The sequence below is a fragment of the Salarias fasciatus genome, chromosome 6 (genome assembly GCF_902148845.1).
Source record: "Salarias fasciatus chromosome 6, fSalaFa1.1, whole genome shotgun sequence".
In the NCBI taxonomy this organism is placed as follows: Eukaryota; Metazoa; Chordata; class Actinopteri; order Blenniiformes; family Blenniidae; genus Salarias; species Salarias fasciatus.
The window spans coordinates 18580538-18606323 of NC_043750.1; the positions used below are offsets into that span (position 1 = coordinate 18580538).

A 25786-nucleotide genomic window follows, 5' to 3' on the forward strand; every position below is an offset into this window, starting at 1 on the left:
ATTTGAAAGGCCTGTGAATAAACCTGCTACTTCTGTTGAGTGATGCTCAGTGGCTGTAGTGTGGTTGAACAGACTGTTATTCTCCTGTATTCTGTAGTGGAGCCAGAGTGGGGGCAAGGGGGCGGTCGTCCCAGGGCCCACAGGGTCATAGGGCCCCGTTTCATGTGATGTGTTCACATTTACTCAAAAATAAATTATTATAATAAAATGTGCAGTGAGGTATACGCATATGATTGTGGGCTCCAATTTGTCAATTCTTACATTACGACTGTCCATGAATGCATCAGAGCTGTAAGCCAGCGCTGATTGGCTGTGCGGCATTAACAAGTTTTTTCTTTTGCACTTGATCTGAACTCTTTGGAGGGAAGTTAAACAGTATGCTAAACACTATGCTAGCCGCTAGCGGTACTACCCAAAACCTAACATCGGAGCCACTGGTGAGTCAGTGAAACCTTCAAAATATTATCTTTATCAGAATGCTGTGGTCTTAAACACCTGCCTATTTGAATGTGCCTTGTGTTGCTTTCAACTACAAGAGACCACCAAGTCTATTTTTTTTCTAATATACATGAATTCCAAAAGATATAGATAGCTGTACATCTATCGGAATAGATTGTGTAATTTTAGACCAGCTGTGTTCATTTTATATTTAAGCTGTATCAAAGATGGTCCAGATGTATCCCGTAACTTTTTATCTGAGTTTTCAGCACCATGGACAGCGGACGCTCTGAGATTGACAGCTGTCAGGCTGCATTTGTGTGTGCCTGTGTGCGCTTATGTGTATTTGTTCTTCAGAACAAGTTTGTGAACTGGTTTGTGACTTTATTCTGCTTTCTGAGGCATATAGGTTTGCTTGGCTCAATAAAAGTGAGCATTAGTGCGTTGTTTGACGGTAGGATGAGGGATTGTTTGAATGGTAAAATTACTATCATGAGGGCTGTTGAGAATGCTCCGCCCCCTCTGTGCTGAGACCCACGCTCAGCCTCTGCCTGTACTACACTGGTGACTCATTAATGAAATCCTATTGATCACATGCCAGGATTTTAAAAGCTGTATCCCATGGGTTTTCGTGGTTACATCACCAGCATGTGCATATCAATGCTGTCAGAAAGAAATGCCTCAGCATAAAAGTTAAAAATTGAGGCAAAACGTGTGTAGCTGCGATCAGCTCCAGCACCAGTCACACTGAACTGGACTGAACTCAAACCATGGATATGTGATCTCAATGTGCAGCAAAAATGCTCACCAATAGTGCCCCATTCTGGAAACCTACATTTTTTTATGATAAAGTACTTGCAAATCAGAACATTATAAATCCCCTTTTTCTAAGCCACTTATACTGTGAAACACAACAACAATGTAACAAAACAATGATAAGACATAAAGAAGTGTAAGAACATATATATTAAAAATATCATTCTATTTAACTTACTCACAAACCTAACTCATTCACTAAGTTTCCTATTTGAAAAAAAATACATAATATTCTGTTTGTTATATAAGTTTGAAACGCTTCAATCCTCCCGAGGTAATTTAATATTGCACCACTAGAGGGAGCAATTTACAAAGAAATTAGCAATTGAAGTTATTCTCTCTTTATTAATGCTACTAATTCAACTTTTTTGCAAACTATGTAAAAAAGATCCTGATATTTGGTTTCTCTGAACCTCTACAACACTAAAAGATCCACACCATTCCAGACATCAGTGATCTCCTCTCACAGGACATTACAATAAAAAACAAAAAAATATATTCTGCAATCACATGAGGCAACTTTATATTTTTACATAAAAAGCAGAAAAAACTTTAAGTGTAACAGTGATTAATTAGAAAAAAATGAAACACAACAAACTAATAGATTAAGATTTATTTTACTGATAAATATCATGGAGGCACATACAGAAGTTTGATCCATAAAAGAGTTCAATGTGGTCTTTTTGGAAAAAAATCAATATATTTCAATCAACAGAGGTTTATTTTCAGGATAAAAGAATAAATACAAAGTAATGTGAAAAAAAACATTGAATATCACAACACTGTGTAGTATAACTAAAAATCTTGTTTACACACTAATGGTGACTGTGCAGTGATTACAGAGGCGTAATAAGTACATGAAATAAAGCAGAATGGAGGAGACATGTTTAACCATGGGGATATTTCAATGAGTTAATAGAAGATGCTTAACTACAGAAGTTTCACTGATTGGCTCAGATGTATTAATTTGTGATGTTTCGAAATGGTTCATAAATAGCAAATCTATATGTGCAACGCAGCATAGAAATGTAGTCATAATACACTATCTTTTATAACTGTTGGACGCAGTGAAATAAATATAGTTAAATACACTAGCTCTAAAATCTAGATTCTCATTTTCTCTTTTAACAGTGCCAGTGTCTAAAGTTCAGTGTAAAACTAAATATTCCTCATATTTAAAGTGGTAGGAAAGTAGAACAGTAATGAAATGGATCTAAATGTCACAGCGATCCACAACATTATACAATATTCTGTTCCTAAAGTTACATTTTCACTCAAAGATGGAAAATTATCACAGCTAAAAGCGTGTATTAATGCATTGTAAATAAACCGTACATATATATATTTAAATGTTTTATTTTTGGCTAAGCTGAGACATATATATTCTTTGTATATTTGAATAAAAGTTTCACAATAGATGGAAAATGCTTTGTATATCAAATTTTTTGAAAGAGATGTCCTGTTCTATATAATAAGCGACTTTTTCTAAACAAAATGTATCAAACTTTAAGGTACCACATACTATTTCACTAGACTATCCATGAATACTGCACAAATATTAAATCTAGTGAGGATAAGGGCAAACTGAAAAGGAGGGAGGGTCATACTAATGTTTCACATACACGCTGAAGCAACGTTCCATCATACTAAAAAATATCTCTACGTCTCTGGATAGTCATTTCGTTTGATTCATCTGGGCTCTGCCTTCAAATATCCCTCCACAGAAGCAAAGCGAGGGCGTTTCAGCGATTATCCTTCAAGCTTTAGCTGCGGCGGCCTCCGTGCCGTCGGTGGGCGTCCTGGAGAGAAACCACACCTTCATCGGGTCCTTCTTTCCTTTCATGGTGATGGGGCCCCGATACTCCAGCTGAAACTGAGGGTCGGCGTTCTCGGCAGACTGCAAACACCTGCAGCACGGTCACAAATCACACATGTCGTCACTGTTCTCACTGGCAGCTCCAGCACAGACCTACCCGAGGGTCTCGGTTTGTATTGAAATGATGTATTTTTTTCCATGAAACAAAAAAATAAATAAATAAAGAGTGGCTGTTTCTCACCGGTAAGTATATTCAGAGACATTTATTTTTCCCTTTTCTCCAGTTGTCTCGGTACGGCTTGTGAGGTTGACTGTATTTCCAAAAAGGCAGTATCTGGGCATCCTTTGGCCGATGACCCCAGTCACCACTTCTCCTGTGTGAATCCCAATGGTAATCTAAAAATATAAGGAAAACGTAAAAGAAACAGTTTAACAAACATTTCAATATTTGCCATAATGGCCACTGATTAAACCTGATATTAGTCCATGACATTACACTGATGAAATAAAAAAAAACCAGACAGTTAAAGCCAAAGACAAAACTTCAAATAATCCCGTTTGAACATAAAATAAAAGATTTGATGAACAATTTGTGCTCTTCACACGGACAAATATGTTTCTATTAGTCTGTTGACACAAATTCTTGATTCTTTGGACTGAAAAGGTGCAACAGTGGGTGGGTGGATACGAGACGGGCTGCCAGGAGTGTTTTCATAAACACAAATGATTTTTCTCAGGGTTTTGCAATAAACAGTTCTAAAAGTAGTCTTCTGCAATCTTGAGACTAATATTTACACTCCAACTCGTAGGCACTTCAGGCCTTGTTGTTTTCAGAACATGAACATGCCGTGAGTGTCTCAGACAAATGAGAATCTATTTTCGTCTCCGGGATCATGAGATGATATGAGCCTGTGTCTGCGGCAAAGCCCGACTCCTCTTCAGCTGGTGCCATGTCATGAAATAAACACGCTTTTGTTAACCAGACGCGATTTTCCGAAGTCAATGACACAATAACAATCCTGGAGAGCCAGTCAAACAAAGGATTTCAGTTTTTTCATCCAACTTTTCGATGCTCATTACTTCAGCCGGAAAACATTCCCGTTCTAATTCACTGATACATAATTGTGTCTGTACTTTAGAAAACATTTGGAATTAGACTCCTCAGCGTATATTTAGTGCAACTGCTTCAATACAATTGTAAATAACTGCACTCAAAAGAAAACCAAACACGTTTTAATAATAAAATTAGATTTTAAATGTAAGATACTATGAGACAGCTTGATGTAATTGATGATAAATAGAAAAAATAAATGAATGAATGAATGAAAACGGAATTGAATGCCAGAATTTGAAAAAGTCTAAATTAATTGTGAAAAAAGAACAGATGGATTTCAACAAAAGCTGTTAAATTAATAAATATGAGACACAGGCAGAAATTCATGCCAAGAGGCAAACACAGACAAATCAACCAGACACTGTCCAACAGGGACACAAAACACACAAACAATGTTATTTCAAAAAATACTGTCCAAAATGCATCAAATTCTTATGATAGGAACTAGAATATATTGAACAATATGCAACTACAGTACTCTTTTATTACACTATTCGGTCTGACTATTATCGCTTTTTCTTTTAAGGTTTTTTTTTTTCCAAAAAGAAAAAACCTTTTTTCTTTCACCAATTGAATTTCTCACTGACCATTTCTTGCACTGTTGTCCACAGTAAAGCCTTCAAACTTCATTTCACAATATGGATGCACGTAATTTTCTTCTGGATTTGAACAATTTCACTTTTTCTTTACCACAGATTTATACCACACCTGCACAGGTTCGTCATCCACCTTCACTTGCCCGGCGATCTCCAGCATGTCGAGAGCGAGGTGGCAGATCGACTTGGCGTGGTGAGTGCACGGCTCCGGCAGCCCGCTCACTGTCATGTACTTATCGCCAACAGTCTCCACCTTTAAAGACACACACACACACACACACACACACACACACACACACACACACACACACACACACACACACACACACACACACACACACACGTTATTTGTGCATGTGAATTCCTAACCTCACCATTGCTTTTGCTTCACTTTTGCTTCATGAAGGATTATCCGTTCAAACCAAATAACAGAGGGAGTTTTTTTTTTCTTTTTTTTAAATATACGATAGAGCCAGAAATAAACTGAAACACCCACAGATAAACAGTTAAACACTTACATCAGCTTTAAGACATTCAGGGCCTCTCTGAGTCCAGCCAAAGCCCCGGGACCACCTAGCCATTCAGCTCATAGAGTAAATATTACTTCTTTTGGTGACCCAGTGCCTGAGGCCGATCCCCTGGAAGTGCCAAGGTCTGTTTGACTTCTTAAAGTGCATTCTTATCTGAAAGCCCGGAGTGTAAATCTGCTGCACAAGGCCTATAAAATACTGGAGTCTCTCTGTAAAACTGCACTTTGTTTAGAAGTTAGCAAAACCCCCCAGGGGGGAAAAAACTCAAGCCAACTGATAGAAATACTCTCTTCTAAGTTGCATTTGCTTAATTGTGTAACTTTATTCCAGTTTCAAAAGAGTGGTGCCTCTCAACTAGAACAGGAAGAGGATGGAAGTTAGAAGCACTCCAAATCACAAGTGGTTTTGTTTTTTTCTCCAATCTCATCATTATTATTTTTTTAGAGAGTTTTTTAGAGAGGTTTTTCCTCTGTTGAGTGGTATACAGGAATTGAAATGTTCCTGCTTCCAACCTTGTATACATAAGGGTTCTTCCGCGAGTCCGTCAAGATGTCGAAGCGCGTATAAACATCGTTGAGCAGGTTGACTATCTTGATGGCGCCCTCGGCCGAGGCGTGCTTGCTGCAGAAAGCGTTGAATCCCACGATGCCGCTGAAGAGAATGGTCACGTTGTCGTAGCGCTTCGCCGGGACTGGCCGTTTGTGCCGCAGCTCATTGGCAACAGATGGCGGCAGGACGGAATAGAGCAGCCTGAGGAGGAGAGGGGAAACAAATGACTCGCGCTCTGAGCCGGAGCAAAGCGGCGGCTCTCTCAGGCCGGGGCTGGCAGACGCTGGTCTGTCCCGGAGATTTATTTGCTCACCCACCACCTTTTTGGTCATCTTGCTATGCAAACTGCTCTCAGAGCGGAGGGTGGTGTTTCTATGGTAACAGGTCAGATTATGGCTGCCTGGTACGAGCAAAATACCAAACACCTTCCATGATGCACCGTAAAACCAAAATACATGCTACATATGGCCAACAACCCCTGAGTCTCACCATATGCAAATAGAGTGTGTTTACATCTTCAACAAGTATACAGATTTAAATGTTTTTACATATAGGAAAGTCCTTTTTTTCAGTGCATGTAAAGAAGCCAAACGAGCATGAAAATATGTTGCTATTGTGAAAAAAACTATAGTCTCATAAACACTCTCAGCAGTGCAGCAGCAGTTCCCTTAAATATTTAGAGAGGAGCCATGAATTCTAATCAATGTTTGTGGCCCGAGGCGCTTTAAGACCAGAGAACGGTTCGAATAATAATACAGGGAGAGGAGAAGTCCTCCTACCAGAAGACACAGGACAGCCACAGCGGTCTTAATAAAGACCGCGCTCCACCCCTGTTGCTCATCTCCAGCTGTCGCCCCGCTGCTGTGCCAGATTACAATGAAGGGTCCGTTTCTGAAACCGTGAGTCAAGCCCGAGTGTCCACACCACAACAACAGCCGAAGACAAACTTAGGCATATATCAGGTCAGTCAACAGAGACGGAGCCCAGGCAGAACATGCTGCCATGTCAGTGTAACCGGTTGGATGATGTCTGTATTCTACTGCATCCTCTGTGTCTCTTGAAAGGATTTTTTTTTTTTGCCTTTTCCTTAAAATTATCTTTTGGACAAAGGAAGACAGAATTAGAATCACAGCATTATAACTGTACATTTATCATAATTAGTTTAAAGCTGACATTACAGATGGCTGTGGCAAGTAATTATACATGATTTCAAAAGTTGTTTACAAAGACTCAGGGAGAGAAGCTTGTAAAACTTTGCAAATTACAGAGTAAATGAGTAAGCTATTATTTTGAGCAGGCGAATGATGAGGGATGCATATCCTCCCTGCACTGGGACAAAGACGCCTGGTTTAATAAAGCATATTAAATAAGTTTACCCTTGATGAGCTATATCAATACTTTTGTCATCCACTAAAAATCAATGCCAGCATTTTCCCTGAGTTTAGGCTAAAAAATTAACACAATTAGTCCAACCTGTCCGTCTTCTTCTTCTCGTCCTCTAAGGCCCGCAGCGTGTGCTGGAGGCGATCCGTCAAGATCTCCAGCTCCTGGGTCAGCTTGTACTCCTCGCGGAACTGCTCACCCAGCAGCACCAGGTCACGCGTGGCGTCATGAAGTGGGATGTCACTCAGGTACAGCCCTCTCCGCGTGAGATCGTCCAGATTCATGACACTGATCACACAGCAGAGAACAGTCTCTCAACATTTTGCTCATACTCTTTTCATATATGATCACATCTTTTCTTTTATTGTTGTGGTGTACGGTACTGTGACTGCATGTTTCATGCTGGATCTCTGAAAAACAAGACGGATCATCTCGAGGCGACGCATTAATAACATTTTCCTTAAAACAGAAAATTACAAAGCGACTTGTTGCTCTTGCTCACGTTAAGTAGGGATCTAAATCAAAGTGAGTATAAACGATGAGCGGGGAGCGATGAGATCACCTTCCTCCCGTTGGGCCAGAGCCGACTGTCTCCTGCTAAATGTGCCTCTTGTGAGAAGAGGTCAGCCGCCGGGCTCCACAGGTTCTCTGTCGTCAGATCAATGAATGTGTTTCTAACTCTAACCCCTATCGCTCACTTCCTTTCAGGCAGCAACATTTTGTGAAAACACTGATCTTGTCATCTGTTAAGTGCCTTGAGACTCAGAGGACGAGATCTCCTGAACCCTGCCTGAATCCAGTATTTCACTAAAATGCGTAATTGGTTACATAAGGGCCACGGATGTGAACAGTAAGTACTGGCTCACAGGTTTATCCGAGTCTTTTATGTGAATAGACAGGATCTAACAGAAGACGGTGGATATGGAAAATGTAGAATTCAGGTTTTTACAGCATTTTCAAACCATTTTTAAAAATGAATTTCCTCAATGCAGTACTATTTTGTGTAGCAGTGATTGCATCCATCTCTATGAACCTTCATATATGTAGAGAATTTCAGATTTGTTGTTTTTTTTAGCTTTCATTTTTTTCCAGAAATGCATGTTTTCTAATTCAGTGGATTTAAGGCGCGTCGGAGCTGTGGTGTACATACTCATTCAGCGCTTCTTTCAGGACAGACTACACTGTGGGCCTACCTGGGTGAGCAAAGAAAAAGGATGTTCTCTGCCTCTGGCAAGTAAATCATCTGTCCTTTCAATCTCAGACAGCTGATCTCCACCCCCGTCAGCTCGTCCTCATTCTCCACCGTCTCCACATTCAGCAGGCCCTCCTGTCAGGATTACATCACACTGATGAATATTTCATCGCATGTTCTTCTCTAAATCTGCCTCAAAACTGGGCACCAGTTCAGCTCACTTTTATTTTTAAACCTGATTTTTTTTTTCCTTTGGATTGGTGAATGTATCACCTCCTTGTAGGACAGACTTATTTTAGATTTCATGAGAGAATCAGTCTCTTCACTATATACAATCTATTTTTACCACAAAGCAAGCTGATATACAATGTGATAAAGCAAAGTATAAAAGTATCTTCTTAATCAGTTCCATTTAGTTTTCTCAGGATTGTTTGACTCTCCCCTATGGCAGTTCATTGGGTTGTCTTGAACTTGGTTGTGGAGATCTGGGTTCAATTCGCACGTGTGGCAGGAAGGAAAGCTGCCGCACAAACTCGGCAGGTCTATGGTGATAGTTACTAATGTACAAATGTTATTTTTTTTAAGATAAACTGATTGGCGACCTGCCCAGGATGCACCGTGCCTTTGCCTTAATTGGCCCCGGGAAATCCACAGCTCTGAACAGGATGAAGCAGTAAAGAAGATAGATGGGCGGAATTAACAAACAAGCTTTTCAGTGCTCATAAAACGAAGAGCAAGATTTATCTTTAAGGTCTTATACTTTTTTAGCCCTGATATGCAATCCAGTTACCAGAAATGTTCTATTTTGGGTGAACATTTACCTTGAAAGTTATCATTCGATATCTCACTGAATTTGGCTATTGTTTCAAAAAAAGCTTAAGAGCCCCCTTGACATTGGACCCTTCGGCTATTGTGCTCCACTCATTGCATAACAGTCGTGTACTCTCTCTTCATTCTGTCTAAAAAAAAACCCCACACTGAACTCAATTTTAGACAGCTTCTAAAAATATCACCAAGCTCACCCATCATAATATACAGTACAACACCGTAAAGGCATTCTGTCAACTACAATGATTGTACCAATTTAAATGTGCTGCAAATCTACATGAACATCAATTCAAGCAATGGACTTGTGACAAGGACAGAAGAGGAGAGTTAAATATAATATCTACCTTGCTTCGCAGAACAAAGACGGTGTTGATGTGGGAAAGGATGCCATGAAAGCTGAAGTCAATGTGAGGACGGACCAAAGAAAAAACTGAAGGGAGGATACACATACCCGGTTGAAGCTGGCATATAAGAAAAAGACATATATGAAGAAAAAAAATCAGTTAAATTGAAAAACGAATACGAATATAATATCCAGAAGAAAAAAAAAAAACAGCATGCCCTGCAGGGCTGATAAAGCGTCTGGACTTAATTAGACTGTGTGTCCAGAAATGACGGTGATTGGATTTGAGGGCACACCTGTGGCAGGACTCTGTAAATGGCATTTCCACACTGCGTGAGCATCAGGTCCTTGTCAAACATGAGGTGAAATGGGAAGGCCTTGCAAAATGTGTAGGGGCTGATCCGAGTCTCCTGTGTGCCGTTTTCCTCAAAACCATCGAGGTCTTCATAGAACGCCTCCTCCTCCGAGTCCTTTTCCTCGATGAGGAACTTGATGTGGTCACACTCTTCACTTTTTGGTTGGATCATCTGCATCAAGTGAAATTGAATAAAGGATGTGAAATAGATGACAGAGCTATAAAACAACCCAATATTAGGATGTCATTATACTTTTGCACAAAATTGCTGCAAATGGACATAAATAAATGTCTTGATTTTGCATTACGACTTTCATGATCATTATTCAATGACAGCATTAAAAAAAAACAAAAAAACAAATGGCATTATCCTGTGGGTTTATGGGCAAATGACTTGCTGACGTCAAGTTGCTGTCTCTGCACCCTGTTGCCACAGCAACGCCGGCTAATATTTCCAGAAATTGGGTGTCACGTTTTGAGCGTCTGCCATTTTCTCTTCTTTCTTCATACACACAATTGCAGAAAAAAATACTATTTTGTCTGAACAATATGATAAGGTTTGGGTGAAAATGTCACCGATGAAATGAGGAGAGTACTCCATCCAAGCATGCTTCGATTATTGATTCTAATTTCTGAGCTTAGCTTTAACATATAATTGCTACTAACATTAAATACTTTAGGGCACCAGGTCTTTAATTAATCATTCCATTCGAGGTTTATTCAAAATCTTATTAAGGTAGAGGCAAAAAGGACACAGCACTGTCCTCCGCTCACTAATAAATATGCAGTCCATGGATACAACGTTAAATTAAAATTGAGGAGCAGGTTTAAATCCCTGAAAGACTCTCAACATCTCAGCAACAGACTCTATAACTTGGATCTAAAAATACACTCTGACTCACAGACGTTTGCCAAAAACTCACGCTCAACTGCGGCTGCTACAGCCCTCCCATCAGGGTGGTTAGAAAGTTTCTGTTGTTTGTTAACGACGATATAACCTCTTCAATTAAATCCTGAGACACAAGCTCTTAGATTCCAGCATCACAGGGAAACGGGGGTTTGAATTAAAGAGGAACTCTCACTGTTCAGTCATCTTCACTATCAGGATGCAAAAAGAGCCGAAACGACAAAGCAGACCTTCATCTCTATCTCAGTTCCATGGATCTGCTGGGCGACGGTTTTAATGATGCCGATCACAATGTCTTGCAGGCCTTCTCTCTCTGAATAGTAGTGCAGAATCAGGTTGTTTCCTTTCTCTGCATCGGTGCAGCGAAACGAGGGAGCCCTCATTCCCGGATAAATGGTGCCCAGGTGGTCGTGCAAGGCATCCAAATTCTGAAAATGCAGATTAAAAATGAAATATGCAACAAGGAAATGAAAGCAAGCTAATTAAACGCTGGCTGGCATGTCAGAGGTTGTATATTGTTTCTGCATAATTATACCTCAAACAGAAACGAAGGAGATTTAAAAGGTGAGGTGACAGAGGCAGTGAAAAACAACAGGTGTGTCTTTGTTGAGTTGAACATGATGCCTTGGCCACAGCCATAAATAACAGCAATACATTTTCATTTAAGAATGAAGCATTTTTTGGACACAAACCTGTAAGAAATCACCCTGCTGAGGAAACTTCATCTCCCTAAAACCCAGATTTGTCTCTACTTTGACTTCTTTTCAGGAGTTTGTTTTGTGGAAAATCAGATGTTGGACCTTCTGCTGGAACCAGCTGTTCAAACAAACGTGTTCTTCACTAATGCAGCATCAGTTGATTCATGGCTTTCATCGACTTTGTGATACATTGTGAAGTTTCACTATGAAAGAAATTCACAAGTGGTCCAGATCTGTTCATGGAATGAACAGAGTGTTCTCCTGTCGGTGCTGGACTTGGCTCCAGACACTCCCATCTATACATAAACATACAAATCTAATGCAACTTACATAATCAACCAGCCAAATTGAATCGTGAAATTCCCCCACAGCTAACTGATGGACCTGAAGTGACAGTAAAATGGCTTCATGTGGCTGCATGCTCATAGTATGAAGCACTGTTTCACCCACTGTAGCCAACAATATGCTGAAATCTAGTCTCTCGCGTTCTCTTGAAGCATGCCGGTGGACTGTTTTCAAGTTCTATTTAAATCTGATTTGTGAGTTACACTTGAACCAGAACCAGTTTGGTCCAGTATCAAATGGAAAATTCTGAGAAGAAAGTTTTTCTGCATAAAACCAATTGTTTTTGTTTAGCTATAGTATCTATTGGGCTTTAACCTTCAAAAATCCTCAAATCTTACTATGAGGTGGTTCTCAATAACTCTTCCAACACTCCTGTCTTCCAACCCCGAAACCAATCATATGTAATTCAGGTTTTTCATGATGAAGCCTCAAGGTTGAAATGATAAGCTTGATAAATCAACTCCATCCAAGCCTCAGATGGCATTATGCAAACATAGAACATCTATTCAACCTTTTCTCATCAAGTTCAATTAGTATTACCTCTTAAAAGCAAAGGTCCTACCTGCAGGAATTCACGAACATTTGAGCCCAACACACGTAAGATGGTGTCATATCCCGATTCCTGGCAAAACTCAAAAAACATCTTTCCAAACATCTGTAAGATGTCTCCTGCATCGATCTCTGAAATAAAAAAAAAAACACTTCATTTCCCAGCTTGAAATGCTGGCTATTTTAGAAACTCGTCAGTTTTGTGTATCATCTTGCATATGCCTCTAAGTGTGCTGTTACTTACTGAGAACTTTACTTGCAGCCGCAACTAGATCATATGTTTTTCCATCTTCATATATGATTCGAACAAGGAACTGACCCTCAATATCAAGCTGAGCCTCCCTCCTGAAAACAAAGGGAAGCAGTTACTCTTCGACCACAGCAAAATGTCACAGCAGCAGTAAACAGTAATCGGAGGACACTCGCACGAGCAACCAATAGCTTTGCTTTTTTGAAATTGCCTATCTGTTGTTGTTTAAATCATGTTCGGAGTTGTGTTTACATGAACAGCTCAGCAGCAGCTCTGGGGCCTCCTGTGTGGCCTCTCAGTGTCCTGATATGTCTTCCACACACATAAGAAAAAGTTTCAGCATTACTTTGAAGTGACTGTGTGGTTGCGAGAATACACAAATAATCAGCTTTCAATCGACTGCAGCCCGTTTAATAAACACTCATCCATCTGATAGCACGGGTTTTACCGCATTGTACGAAAACCTAATGAGATTCTGATTAAGAATGTTTAACTGAGAAAACACACTTGATTTACAGGCCCGAGCGGCAGCCGCTGTTTCTTCGTTCTGTGGTACAGCTGGAAAAACATACCAAGCCTGAAAAGTTTTGCAAAACAGGAATTCTGCTTTAAATTACTCTGCCTAATGCAAACCTCAAAAGAGCAAAAGGACAAACTTGATAAATTGAGCATGTAATAACAACCAGTTACTTTTGGAGACACAACACATAACCCTGCCCCGCAGTACTTTTTCTGTGGTAGCATGGAAAATGACCACTTTGGAAAACATTTACACAAGGCAGCTGCAGCTGTCTCTTCCCTTTCTCTCTTTTTAGGCAGGGTCAAGCCGTGGGCAGTTTAGAGCACAAATGTAAAATAAACATAGTTTTTGAAAGATATGTCAACATACTCAAAAAGAAATGCACCATTATGATGACGAATGAAGTTCTTTTAGAGATGAGACATACGGCCTGACTGCTGCAATTAATTTATGAAGTGCAGTGCAACCCATCTTCTGCATGAAAAACAGAAAACCTTACAGAATTCCAGTACAAACCAAGGCTATATACAGTTACATACAATATTTTATATTAATTTATTCTTCAGGGAGAGATTTTGCTACAATTTCAAAGGGAAAGTCTCCCGCCCAGGGTTAAGCATCAATGAATTGAACTGTCACTAGCAGCCAGCAATCCATCTTATCTACTTCTTTATCCATTTGCAAAAGCAGAGTAGACCTTAGTCAGTTTACAGTCAACAGTTTTTCTGTAAATATAGATCAAAAACAAGAGCAATGGAGGAAACCATACAGTTTTTAACCATGGAGGATTCCAGTTCATCAAAGAACAAACTACTTATCAACTATCATATTTAAAGTTTCTGTCCTGTTATTATTTGACTGTCAAAACTTCAAATTTAGTAGCTTAATTAGTCCATGTGGAGTAAAAACCGATCTCAAATTTAATGTTGAATAAAGTGACTATTGAAAAACACAATGGAGAGGCCCAAAAAAAAGCTTAAATAACAATTAATTGTATTAAACAGTTACAAGGAAAAACTTCCCCTAAAATAAACACTTTAGCTTTAATTCTAACTTTAAATCCATCAAATAAGTTCAATAGTTACTTAGGAACTACATTTCTGCTAAACAAAATAGTGAGAATTTACTAAAGTCAGATCCTGGTGTGTTTATATTCAGCGAGGTAGTGGTTCTTTCACTTTCCCATGAATAAGGCAAGTCAACAGTTTCGAGTAAAAATGTGATGCGTTGTTCGACATGGTATTAATGACAGAGATTTCTATTTTTGCCTGTGTGAAGGTTAATGATTACTGTAAAAGCAAATGTCCCTGCTGTCCAGGCCACACAGTGCCTGCACAGCAGGCCCTGCGCGCTGTGGTCACTGGCCACAATGTAACCACCTCTAAAAAAAAAAAACGAACTTGAAAAGCAAATACAATCGCAAACTCACTTGATGTCTTCCCACACTTCCGGGCCATAATTCCTCAAAACCAGGAGCTCCAAGGCGTGATTCACAAACCCGTACTGTAAATGCAGGGAACAGACGAGCATCGTTGGCATAATTATTTTATGGAAGGAGAAAATTGTCCTTCATGCACTCATGTTTTCTTTTATATACAAATACATGGTTTTTAGACTTCACGTGAGCTGAAAACACGTGCACACCCCGTCCACCTGTTAATGCAACATTACAGGATGGGGGAATATTATGGGAATGGTATGAAAATCATGGAAATCATAGGAAATGCGCTGTTTAGAGTAGTCAGCCAGCAGGAAATGTCACATACACCGCGTCGCGCTAGAATCAGGCTCGCGCACTGACATTTAAGCCAAAGATAAATCCAGAAAAGCGTATACGTACCATGGCGGCTCGGGATTCTTTATATTATTTTTCAATAAAATCCGTTAAATGTGAGAAAAACCTTCATCGTTTGGTACAGATGCTCAGCGTCTCTGTGTCCATCCCTCCCAGTCCGTCAGGTTGTGATTGACAGTCGAGCTGGCCAATGGGAAGCCGCGAAGCGTCTTACGTAACACATCCGTGTCCAATAGGAACGAAGCTGCTGCCGTTCCAAGTGATGCTGACCAACCTGGAGGCTCCGCACATAAAGTTTCTGCACAGCCTGTTTCACGCATGAATTTTAATAGTCTTATTGGAGAGAAATCGTTTTTGTATATTCAAGTAATTGTCAATCACTTCTCCAGCCAATCAATTGTACATCCAAGTGGGTAAACATAACCAGTAAAATAAATAAACAGTTTTGTAATCTAGCAAATTAAGTGATGACAAAAAAAAAAATTAACGAATCACTTTCTTGGCTCATGATGTTTTTATTAATTTTTAGTTTTATTTTTTAATTTACATGGGAGAAGAATTCGAGAATCCTAAATTGGATTTGATTGGATCAAACTGGAAAAAAACCCCAGCACAGAATCCATCTGTGTGTACTGTGCAAAAGATGTACTTATGCTTATTCACGAGGCAGTATCATCAGAGGCCTCTGAGTTGTCCCAATCCCTCTCTGTAGTTGCACACAGTACCAGTGTCTATATTATTAATTTATCATCATGAAGACATTCATCTCTGCACATCATTTCACCTGTGGCATTGATTCTTAGGGATGGTTACTTTCAATTTCAAGCCTATCCAATGTTTAATTTACTTTATTCAAGCTGGTTAGACTTTTTTCACAACAACCTCTTCAAACTTAGAGGTGACCAATTGGAAGCAGGGATGATAAATGTACATAAAATTAAATAGTAAACACAATGAGAAACATTACCTACTTCTTCTTGTTTCCCATAATTTCAAATTTGGTTTCGGGTCAAGACTCTTGACTGGACACATTATCATTCACAGATGCACATATAACCATTATGTCATATAATAAAATGAGTCACTTAAGTCTATTAATGCTAATATTTATTGCACTTTGATTACATTACAATAATGATTAAAGCACATCATAATGAGTGACAATAGTAAAACATTCAATGTATTCTTTCTGTGTTCTATATCTTTGTGTAGGAAAGGAGTACTATGAATTTGATGTAATAAATATAGTATAAATGTGTTCTGTGGAAAAAGTAAAAATGCACTTTATGTTAGGAAAGTGTCAGGAAACACATTATGTCAACACACACACCACACACCTCAAAACAGTGCCTCTGGCTATTTGCTTGTGGAAGGAAATCTTGGCATGTTACTCTTAATTAATGAAGAAAAATACTGATATTTAACAATTTATCCATTTTTCAAGATTTATGATCCTCCTGATAGAGCACATATAAGGCACCTGATTCTGCTTTTGCATTGCTAAAACTTGATTAGACATCTTTTTTCTGTAAAATATTCAATTGTCATTAAAAATTCTTAACTAAAACACTTAAAGTCAATTGAGTTTTTATCTTGCGTTCTTCTGACAAAGGTGCGTTAGAAGATACACAGCCTGACAGCTATGTAACATTAACAGAATGTAATCTGTTCAGCAACTTTTCATCCAAAATGTACATATGAAACATATCAACACAAGTCAGAGTATACATTAAGTGGTTTGTTTCTGAAACTTGTGCACTTTTTGGCCACATTTGTTTTTCCTTTATTGTACCTTGTAGATGAAAAACTGATAAAGAAGAACGAAACAGTCCTAAAGTCTTTCTTTGACAGTCTGGTTGAATCTCCGAAGGAAGCTACAAATGCACGCTACTTTTTAATAAATCATATCAATAAAGCAGAGATGACTCATTCTGGAAGAAAGATGGAGTGAGTTTCCCTCTACTACGATTGTACAAATGGATAATTGTACGGACACAACACTCAAGTTTAAGAGCAAACTGGCATTTCTGTCACGAAGCAGCTGCAGGAGTTTGGTCGACAAAGTCATCAATAACCAACCAACAACCCCGATCAAAATATACAATTAGCCACACTGTATTCACGTTTATGTTTTTCATATCCCACGTGTGCGCATTCTGTCATAGGTTGCATTAATTTCACAGCCATGTTTTTTTTCTTTTTTTTTTTTAAGTCTTGAAGGACGCCTCCAAAAAGTAACAAACACCAGGGATGTCTTCTGGGAAGTTGGCCGGAAGCTCCTGTCTGCTCCTGGGAACGAAGACAAACTCTGGGCGACCCTGCAGCAATCTGGGACACAGAGCACACAGATAAAGCACGAGTCTAAACACAATGTGGCAAATTATTTGACACAAGAGGAAGCACAGCACTCTGCTAAAAGTTAAGTTTCCTGTCCTAAGCACTGTTTTTTTTTTCTTTTTTTTTTTGGTGTCTGCAACAGACTAGCAGAAACAAATGATACCGGAGCGAAATGCAATCTGCTGCCTTCGTCACAGTAATGAGAACATTTCTTTAAAGCTGCCTCACCTGTGGGTTGTAGGGCTGATGTTGATTTTTCTAGGTTGGCTGCAGGATTCAAACTTATTAGCCAATGTGACATTGTTCCCAAAAAGGCAGTAACGTGGCATCTTCACCCCAACGACACCAGCCAGTACTGATCCACTGTGGAGGCCGATGCGCATCTGAAAAACAACAAAAGGAGCAATAATTTACTTGATTTGTTTCATGTTTATGCTTGAGAACCCACATAAATGGACAGAAGCTTGTGGGCAGTGGAATACACTTCCCTGGCTTTGTTTTCATGTGATTATGCTCAGCAGCAGTTGGCGCGGTTTGGTCTGGACAGACATAGCAATGTGCAAACAAGCACGGCAAGGAACAGATCATCAAGACGAGCAGCGCATCTCATCTACAGTGTAAAATACCCCCTAATGTCTGTTTTGAAAAGCAAAGATTTATTGTTTTTGTTGTTTTTATGTCCATCTGTATGTATTCCAATATGTGGTTTAACAGGAAGTCCAAGAAAACCTTGCAAAGGACACTGGGAAAATATTAGCCCTTGCAAAATGATAACATGAAGTGAAACAACTAGAAATGGTAAAAAAATGCCACCATAAACACAATGATCATTATATCAAGAAACTTCTTTAAATAACAAAAAAGAAAAAAAATCTCTCCTTCAGCATATTCATAATTCCCTGTGATTCACTCATGGCGACTGGCCAGGCTTTCCTTTAAACCCAAGAACTATTCTGGCTATTATGAGTCTTGGACCAACTGAGTGACGCTCAGATCCCGACTCCGTGGAGGCAATGTGCTGTCAAATGAATTTGTAATCTATCAGAAGCCTCTGCGGTGGTATTGCATAATGAATAGCAATCTAAACATCTGAAGTCTCTATAACCTGTTTATTCTTTTCACTTGCATGAACAGCTACAGCCCCTCTGGGATAAATTAGGTTTTTTTTTTCTCTGATTCTGATTCTCAGTTTCCAGAGCATATTAAAGATGGAAAATGACACAGACAAGATCACAACATCCAACAAAAAGTGACCTGGTTTCCCAGATATTTAACAGACCTAAGTATTTTTATTATTTTTTTTTTAAATAATTTTTTCATCTTTTATTCGTTGCATTTGTTTAGCTCAGTATCCCAAGCACATAAAAGATGTCAATGGTTTTCTTTGGTGTGATAATGATGGCTGTTTTTCTCCATATAGAAGCAAGAAATTAACACTGATCAGTTTAGTTTCAGCAAAAATGAAATAATAAACCCTTACTTTAGATTACGATATAGCTATATCAACCATATAGGCTTTGCTTTATGCTCAACAGTCATGTCATATCAATGTTTTTTGTGGCAGCAACAAAGCAGATTTTTGGGGGTTCTTCTGACAAAAAATACCCAAATAAAAAATGTTCTTGGTTGGTTTTATTAAAGCACAATTAATCAGTGGTTTTCCTGTAAGTGAGTGTTCGACCCTCACCTGTATTACTTCTCCAGTTGGTGTCATGACATCGTCTGAGAGCTCCATCATTTTCAAAGCCATGAGAGCAATTTGGACGGCGTGAGTCTCACTCTCCTTGTGTAAGCCACCAGCTACACAGTACGCGTCTCCGATGGTCTCCACCTAAATACAGTGAAATCAAAGAAGCATAAAACAGAGTGACAGTTTTTAGGAGCCAGATTTTACTTATTTTATCAAGCATTATCTTCTAATAATGTGATGTGAGACTGTTAATTAAGCTATGTACCACAACAGGATGAATGTGAACTGGATTTTCATCAAATTCTTTTTTCTTTTTTTACAATCTGTCATCACCAGAGCGGTATATAAGACAAAAAGGTCAAAAAAGTGAAACAATAAAACTTAAACTCTAATAGCACTTGATCCCGGGCCACATTAAAAAGTCTTCTGCTTTTTCTTCACCCTTGTCTTTGTTTGTGTAAGTCGGGGCTGGGGGAGCACTCAGTGGCTACGTGAGTGAGACAAAGTGAATCTATTTTTAGGTTTATACATGTGGAGTGGAAACAGGGTCCCCAGACTTCAGAGCATTTTACGAGATATTTCTCAAACATGCTTCGCTTTCTGTTTTGCTTCCATGACACTTTGATTACATTATCTAACCTCCCTGCAGATTAGCAGCCTTTGGCAGACATCAAAGTTGTTGGTTGAATTACGGCCGAGCTCCATTTTCTCAATGCGAAGCGGCACAATTTGTTGTCAAAGCTCGCAAAGATGCAAGAGCATTTAAGGCATTTCTTAACCTTCTATGTATACAACCTCTGGTGCTATTTTCCTGTAAAACAGTTTCTCTCTCAAGAAAGAAAATGTCAGCTCCTCAGTAATTAAACATGTTACTTCAGGTCATCGTCAGCATTTTAACCAGCTACTAATTCTTAATGAGCCGGTCCAAAGCTGCCAGCATGAACATTGAAGTAAGATTAACACGTCTGAAAAATTCAGGTCCTTCATGAATTAAAGGACAAGGTAAATCATGCTTAAAGTGCATTTTAAGCAATTAAATGTCAGAAACTTTAAAGGGGGAAATAATGTAAATAAGCCACATTTAAGATTCTGCTGCAACACTGGTGGTGCACTGGGATGACTTTAAAGAGCCTCTTGCAACAAATTAAAAGACATAACTGTACTTCAAAATAATGAATAAAATCTGAAATGTTATCGTCTGTGCCTAGAAAAACCTCCTGCATTTTAAGATTAATAAAACTCATGTGTTCAACAACATAGAAGATTAAAGACTAAACTTTCTTTTTATCAGTTAAAAATAAACAAAAAACGTCATTGAGTTTGAGCCATTTGAAGCATAATAATTCAACATGGTGTTAAGTTTCACTGAAAATAACAACATTTAATACAGAAATCTCAGCATTTGTTTATGTTTTACTGATCCTGTGCCTGCTGGCACAGATGTTATCTTATGACTTGTTCCTGGAGTATTTTCCATTTCTGTCTTTTGGCTTTTCATGTAAAGGGTGCTCTCCCATAACCCACCTTATAAACATCGAGCTCTCCACAGTGGTGATCAAACCTGGTGTAGAGCTCGTTGAGCATGGTGATCACTTGCATGGGCGTGCAGCTGGAGCAGACGGCCGTGAAGCCCACAATGTCCGAGAAGAGCATTGTAACCCGGTCGAACTTCTTGGCTTGGACGGTTTCACCCTGCCACAGCTGCTGCGCAACCGTGCCCGGGAAGATGGAGAACAGGAGGTCCACGGTCTTCTTCTTCTCCTCCTCCAGTGCCTGGTGCGCATGCTCCAAGGCCGCCTTCGCCTTCCCCAGACGCTTCTTCAAGCCGTCCTGGGCTTTGGCCTGTTCGCCGACCAGGACCACGTCACGCAGCGCGTTGTGGATGGGGATGTCCGACAGGTAGAGGCCGCGACCCGTGAGCTCCTCCAGCTTGTCCACACAGGGCGAGCCCAAAAACAAGATGGCGTTCGACTCGGAAACGTAAATCATCTGACCTTTAAGGTCCATGACCTGAAACAAGGAACAAAAGGAGAGATGAAAGTTGGTTTTCGTGAAAGTCAGAACCAATTTTAAAGTAATTCAGGATTAACATAGATTCCTGATTTTGAAATTTGAACATGAGCAGAAAACAAAGATTTGCGATATGTCAAAAAGCAGCTGTACGCATCTTTCTATCAGCCACAAGCCAGAAAATGTTTGCTTATTGAGCCAAAATTAAATTCTGGGAGATCAAGCACACAAAGATATTTTTATCCATAGCAGCATGGCTCCATGGGAATGGGTCAAGTCCGCAGGTCAGACAAGCCAGGGCTATCGTCCAGACTAAAGCATCTCAACCAATATCGCATGATTTACCGTCATATTTTTAAGAGTTCAAATACTGTCGGGTCAGATGTTGACATTGGGCGACCATGAGCATCAGTGTTTTCATGCGAAAAAGGGACAAAACAATAAAAATAACAGGTCGATATGCTCATACGTAAGATTTCACGAACCCCCAAACTATTTTGAAATTGTTTATATACTGTTTATCTATTATGCCTATTATACATACATGCTGACCTATTTGTACATTAACAGATGTTTAGTTATTGTTATCAAGCTGCTTTTTGTTTTGATGTTTTGTTTTAATCACTGAATTCATGTAATTGTGTCTCTGAAGATCAAAAACAACTATCTGCCTTTCTAATATTCTCATTTTCTTATTTTAGCTTCACAGTATTGTGACTGTGTGCTCTAGTTTTTTATAAATAGCCACAGGAGTGCTTTGAAAGTGTAACATAATGAATGTTAAACATGTCTCATCCACTGACATTTTAGTCTTGTTTGTGCACGGTGAACCTTCAAGAACGAATCCTCAACCCCAGGTGGACGGGACCTGTTCACACACTCAGCAACATCCCACTGTTTTCATTTCATCCCTTCCTGATAGTAGATCTACTACTGAAGGATAAGTGGGATGAGAACTGGAAGCTCCTCTGACTGAACGTCATTAGTCACTGTACCACTGTCACGTCTACTCACTGATACTTCTTTCTTGTGCGACCGATCGCTGTGCACCCTTACAGAAATAGCACGAGCATGGCTGTGCCTTTGATGGATAAAATGGTTTGACATTTGCTTCTGATCTCCACTGGGGGTATAATGTTGATCTCTACCTCAGGCCAAGTACACCCAAGTGTGCCACTAATAAGCCTGACTGTTTAAAAGCAACTAGATTGTTATCTTCCCCCCCTTCTATCTCTAAATTTAATGCCTAGAAACCTTTCCAAACTTTCATCAATTACGTCACTTTTGAACTTATCTCACATGTCGACATACCTTCCCTGTGTTTTCTGCGGTGGAGACGCCATGCGTGATCCGAATGATAAACTGTGCATTCAGCATGGTCAGAATACCTTGAAAAGTACATTTGATCTGCGGGGAGACAATCGTGAAGTGATCTTGGAAGGTGGCAGGCCGTCTGAGTCCATCCTTCCGGGTCAGTCTCTTTCTGAGCGCGTGTCCTATCTGGACCAGAACCAGGTCCTGGTCCAGTATCAGGTGGAAAGGGAAGATGGTGGAGAACAGAGAGGTAGGAAGGGTCCCAGCTGAGGTGGCCCGCAGCGGACTGGGGCTCAGATTTTTAGCATCCTTGACTATGACGGTGTACAGCAGACTGGGCTGCGGGCTGGACTGCAGGATGCTGTCTTTAGCGTTTGGGGGGTCTTTCAGTACGTCCACACTGGTGTGGTAGAGCAGGCGAGCAGCGGCTTTGATGACTCCGGGGAAGAAGAGCTCGGTGGTTGGGCGGGGGTTGAAGAAATAGACAGTAAGCAGATCCGGATCCTTGTCTAAGCACAGCACCGAGGGTTCGTTTAAACAACCCTCTCTATCGGGGTTGGGCGGCATGCTGCTCTGCTTCAACAAGACGTTGAAGCTGTTCAGGAAATCGTGGAGAGCTCCCCCCACCACTCTCAAGATGTGTCTGTCCTCTTCATAGCACATGTTGAAGATCTCTTCTCCCAGAGCGACTTGTAACGCTTCCATTGGTATTGCTGTTGGTCACAAACAAAGACAAAGAAGGACAATTTAATCCACAAGCAAAGGCCCCAGACATGATTTGTATAATGTTTCAGATCTGCATTTACCTGTTTTGGTAGAGTAATTGTTCATCATCTCAACTAAACGCTCTGGGTCATCACTGCCACTCTGATAGTGTGTGCAGCAAATTGCAGAACTGGAAATTCAACGAGCATCAAAGTCAGACAGAGAAACCAGAGCTCAGGGCATCTTAGTTTGCAGCTGCATCACTGAAAACCATCTGACATGAGCTGAAATCAGCAGCGAAATCTGTTCCCTCTCAATTATTCTGCATGTCCTTGAGCCCTTAGTGACATTTTCAGACATGTTTTGGCTGATGAGCAAGAAAATAGCTCAAATATAATCCAGCAGTGTCTCATTTGAGAGAAAAATAACACATTCACTGGAAAATTATTAAAGACATTATGAGCTGCATATAATTTTTCAATTAATTGGCCAACGTACTGATCAGTTATTTGCTCCAGTCAACCATATTCACTAAATCCAGGGAGAATATGTCATTGTCTGTTTGCCATTTTCAGGTCATGTGTCTAACATCAGGTTTGTGAAGGGATTTCTGTTTTTTCTCTGCACGTATCCATAGCAGCCTGAGTCTGCATCACACCCCATTGTTGTTATCCTCGTCAGTATCAGTCTGTAGAAAGGCTGACAGGGGGGATTTATGGAAAAACAGAGAGACAGATGAGACTGTAGCATCATGATCAGTATTCTTTTTTTTTTTTTTTTCCACAGCAGTAGTAGTAATTGCAGCTGTGATTTGCAGGGGGCAGCGGTGTTGTTGCTGATGTCTCTGAGGCAGATGTATTTAAAACACACACACACACACACACACACACACACACACACACACACACACACACACACACACACACAAGTTACCTCTCAGAGTCTCTGCTGTGGTCTGACACCGACACCATTCGTTGGAGGGCAGCATGCAGCCTTTCTAACTGGATCACAAAGTGTGCATCAAGTTAAAGGTCATCACAAATTACCGAGGCTCTGATGTTCAAACCAAATAGGATTAGGACTCCTTCATTTCCAGGGAATGAACCATTAACGTCAACTGTAGGCGTAATAAGTGATCCTGTTGTCATAATTCATTATCAATATTTGCAGTTACGCGCGAACCTTTCTTTTTTTTTTTTTTTTACAGAAGTCAAATGATTTGTTATGATATGCGTCTGCAACTCACCTCGGGACATGCCAATTTTCGGATGCTCTCTCCGAGCGTGTGCAGGTTAACTTTGGCTCTGCTGGTCTTCTGTCGAGGCAGGTCCTCACCTGCTTTCCCGTGCACGTCCTTAGAAACGGGCAGCAAATCCGCGGCGTCAGAGGAACGCTCCTCGAAGTCTCCGAGCTCCTCATCCTCGGTGTTTTTGGCGCCGCTGGAGAAGGGACACTCTCCGGATATCTTCAGGTCCGTCAGCTTGGCGCAGAACATCTTCCCGGCTGCGATCTCCTGGCTCCGCTCCTCTTTTATCTCATGTCGGGGGGAGACGGCGGTGGTCGAGCAGCTGCGGTCTCCGGGAGAAGAAATTCCATCATCTGGTGCGCGCATCCAGGACGCAGCTTCTCGCTCCACGGCAGCCGATTCAAATCATCAGCACCAAAAACCACAGACCACATACAATATTCATTGAAAACTGCACGGGCAAATGATGGCAGAGAACTATCACCGCCAAAAGCCAATGAGAAACTGGGGGAAAAAGAGCAATAGGCCAATCCATGAGCAAGTGGGGCTGGTGTAGCCGATCAACCTATCAGCAAGAGGAAATTATTTCCAGACGACTCTTAACATGCAATGGTCTCTTATTTATTTATTTATTTATTTATTCCTCCAGATCATCATTTGGGCCGTGTGTCATCACGTGAAAGTGGGAACTTTAAAAGCAGATAATCATCTATGTAAAACATGCACAGCTTAGTGGTGTTCTGTTTTGCTCACATCTCAAAAGCCAATTACACTTGGACAACCTGGACGTCCATCATGTACCTATCCACTGTTTTTTTTTAATCAGACATAAAAAAAATAATTAAGGACAAACCCTTTTAAAGGACTGACAGACATCTTAAATATAAATCATTAAACGTAGGATGCCTCTATTTTATAATGTATCACTGCATTAAGCAGTAATAATAATATTCATACTTATAATTTCAAGTATAATTATACGAACCTTTCATAGACAGGTAAAATGCACATGCATATCCTCATAAATATCCCCCAAAGGGTGCACCAGCGTGTTCACAACAAATTTGGTGTGTGGCAATACATTTGAACACTTTCAGAAAGTTGCACAAAACAGCTTTTGTGTTAAAGAATTAAATCCATTCAATTATTTTGAGCGGCTTAGTTTTCTCTCCTGAACAGTTGTAATTATTTTCTCCTGCTCCCTGTGCAATACTGCTTTTTGTTGCCCTGCATTCCACTCTGGCTTGAAATAGCACATAACCTCAAACACTGTTACATTAAATATATGATTTTGGTTCATGCAGGAGTAAAACATAGCATCATTAAAACAGATTCTTATGTCAACAGAAAAAAAGTTGACTTCAATTATTAATTATTCCATTGAGAAATATTTTGGTTTATTCTGGAAGGTTCGGGAAATGGTTCAGGAATGATTTGGCACATTGGATGACAATCTATTA

General features: G+C 40.0%; 2 protein-coding genes across 2 annotated transcripts; both read right to left on the reverse strand.

Moving 5' to 3' along the window:
* Positions 1 to 1854: 1854 nt before the first annotated feature.
* gucy1b1 (guanylate cyclase 1 soluble subunit beta 1) lies at positions 1855 to 15156 on the reverse strand. Its single transcript, XM_030093678.1, has 13 exons — positions 15070 to 15156; positions 14659 to 14732; positions 12704 to 12804; positions 12473 to 12591; positions 11098 to 11295; positions 9902 to 10132; positions 9607 to 9723; positions 8436 to 8569; positions 7333 to 7530; positions 5823 to 6060; positions 4893 to 5033; positions 3312 to 3466; positions 1855 to 3161 (listed from the first exon to the last, which is right to left on the reverse strand). Exons 1-13 carry the CDS (start codon positions 15070 to 15072, stop codon positions 3011 to 3013), a joined length of 1860 nt encoding a protein of 619 aa, XP_029949538.1. The 5' UTR covers positions 15073 to 15156; the 3' UTR covers positions 1855 to 3010.
* A 1615-nt stretch (positions 15157 to 16771) lies between these two features.
* On the reverse strand, positions 16772 to 24805 carry LOC115390019 (guanylate cyclase soluble subunit alpha-1-like). Its single transcript, XM_030093669.1, has 8 exons — positions 24327 to 24805; positions 24014 to 24081; positions 23182 to 23270; positions 22373 to 23088; positions 20576 to 21061; positions 19049 to 19192; positions 17590 to 17744; positions 16772 to 17352 (listed from the first exon to the last, which is right to left on the reverse strand). The coding sequence occupies exons 1-8, from the start codon at positions 24690 to 24692 to the stop codon at positions 17232 to 17234; spliced, it is 2145 nt and encodes a 714-aa protein (XP_029949529.1). The 5' UTR covers positions 24693 to 24805; the 3' UTR covers positions 16772 to 17231.
* Positions 24806 to 25786: the final 981 nt, after the last annotated feature.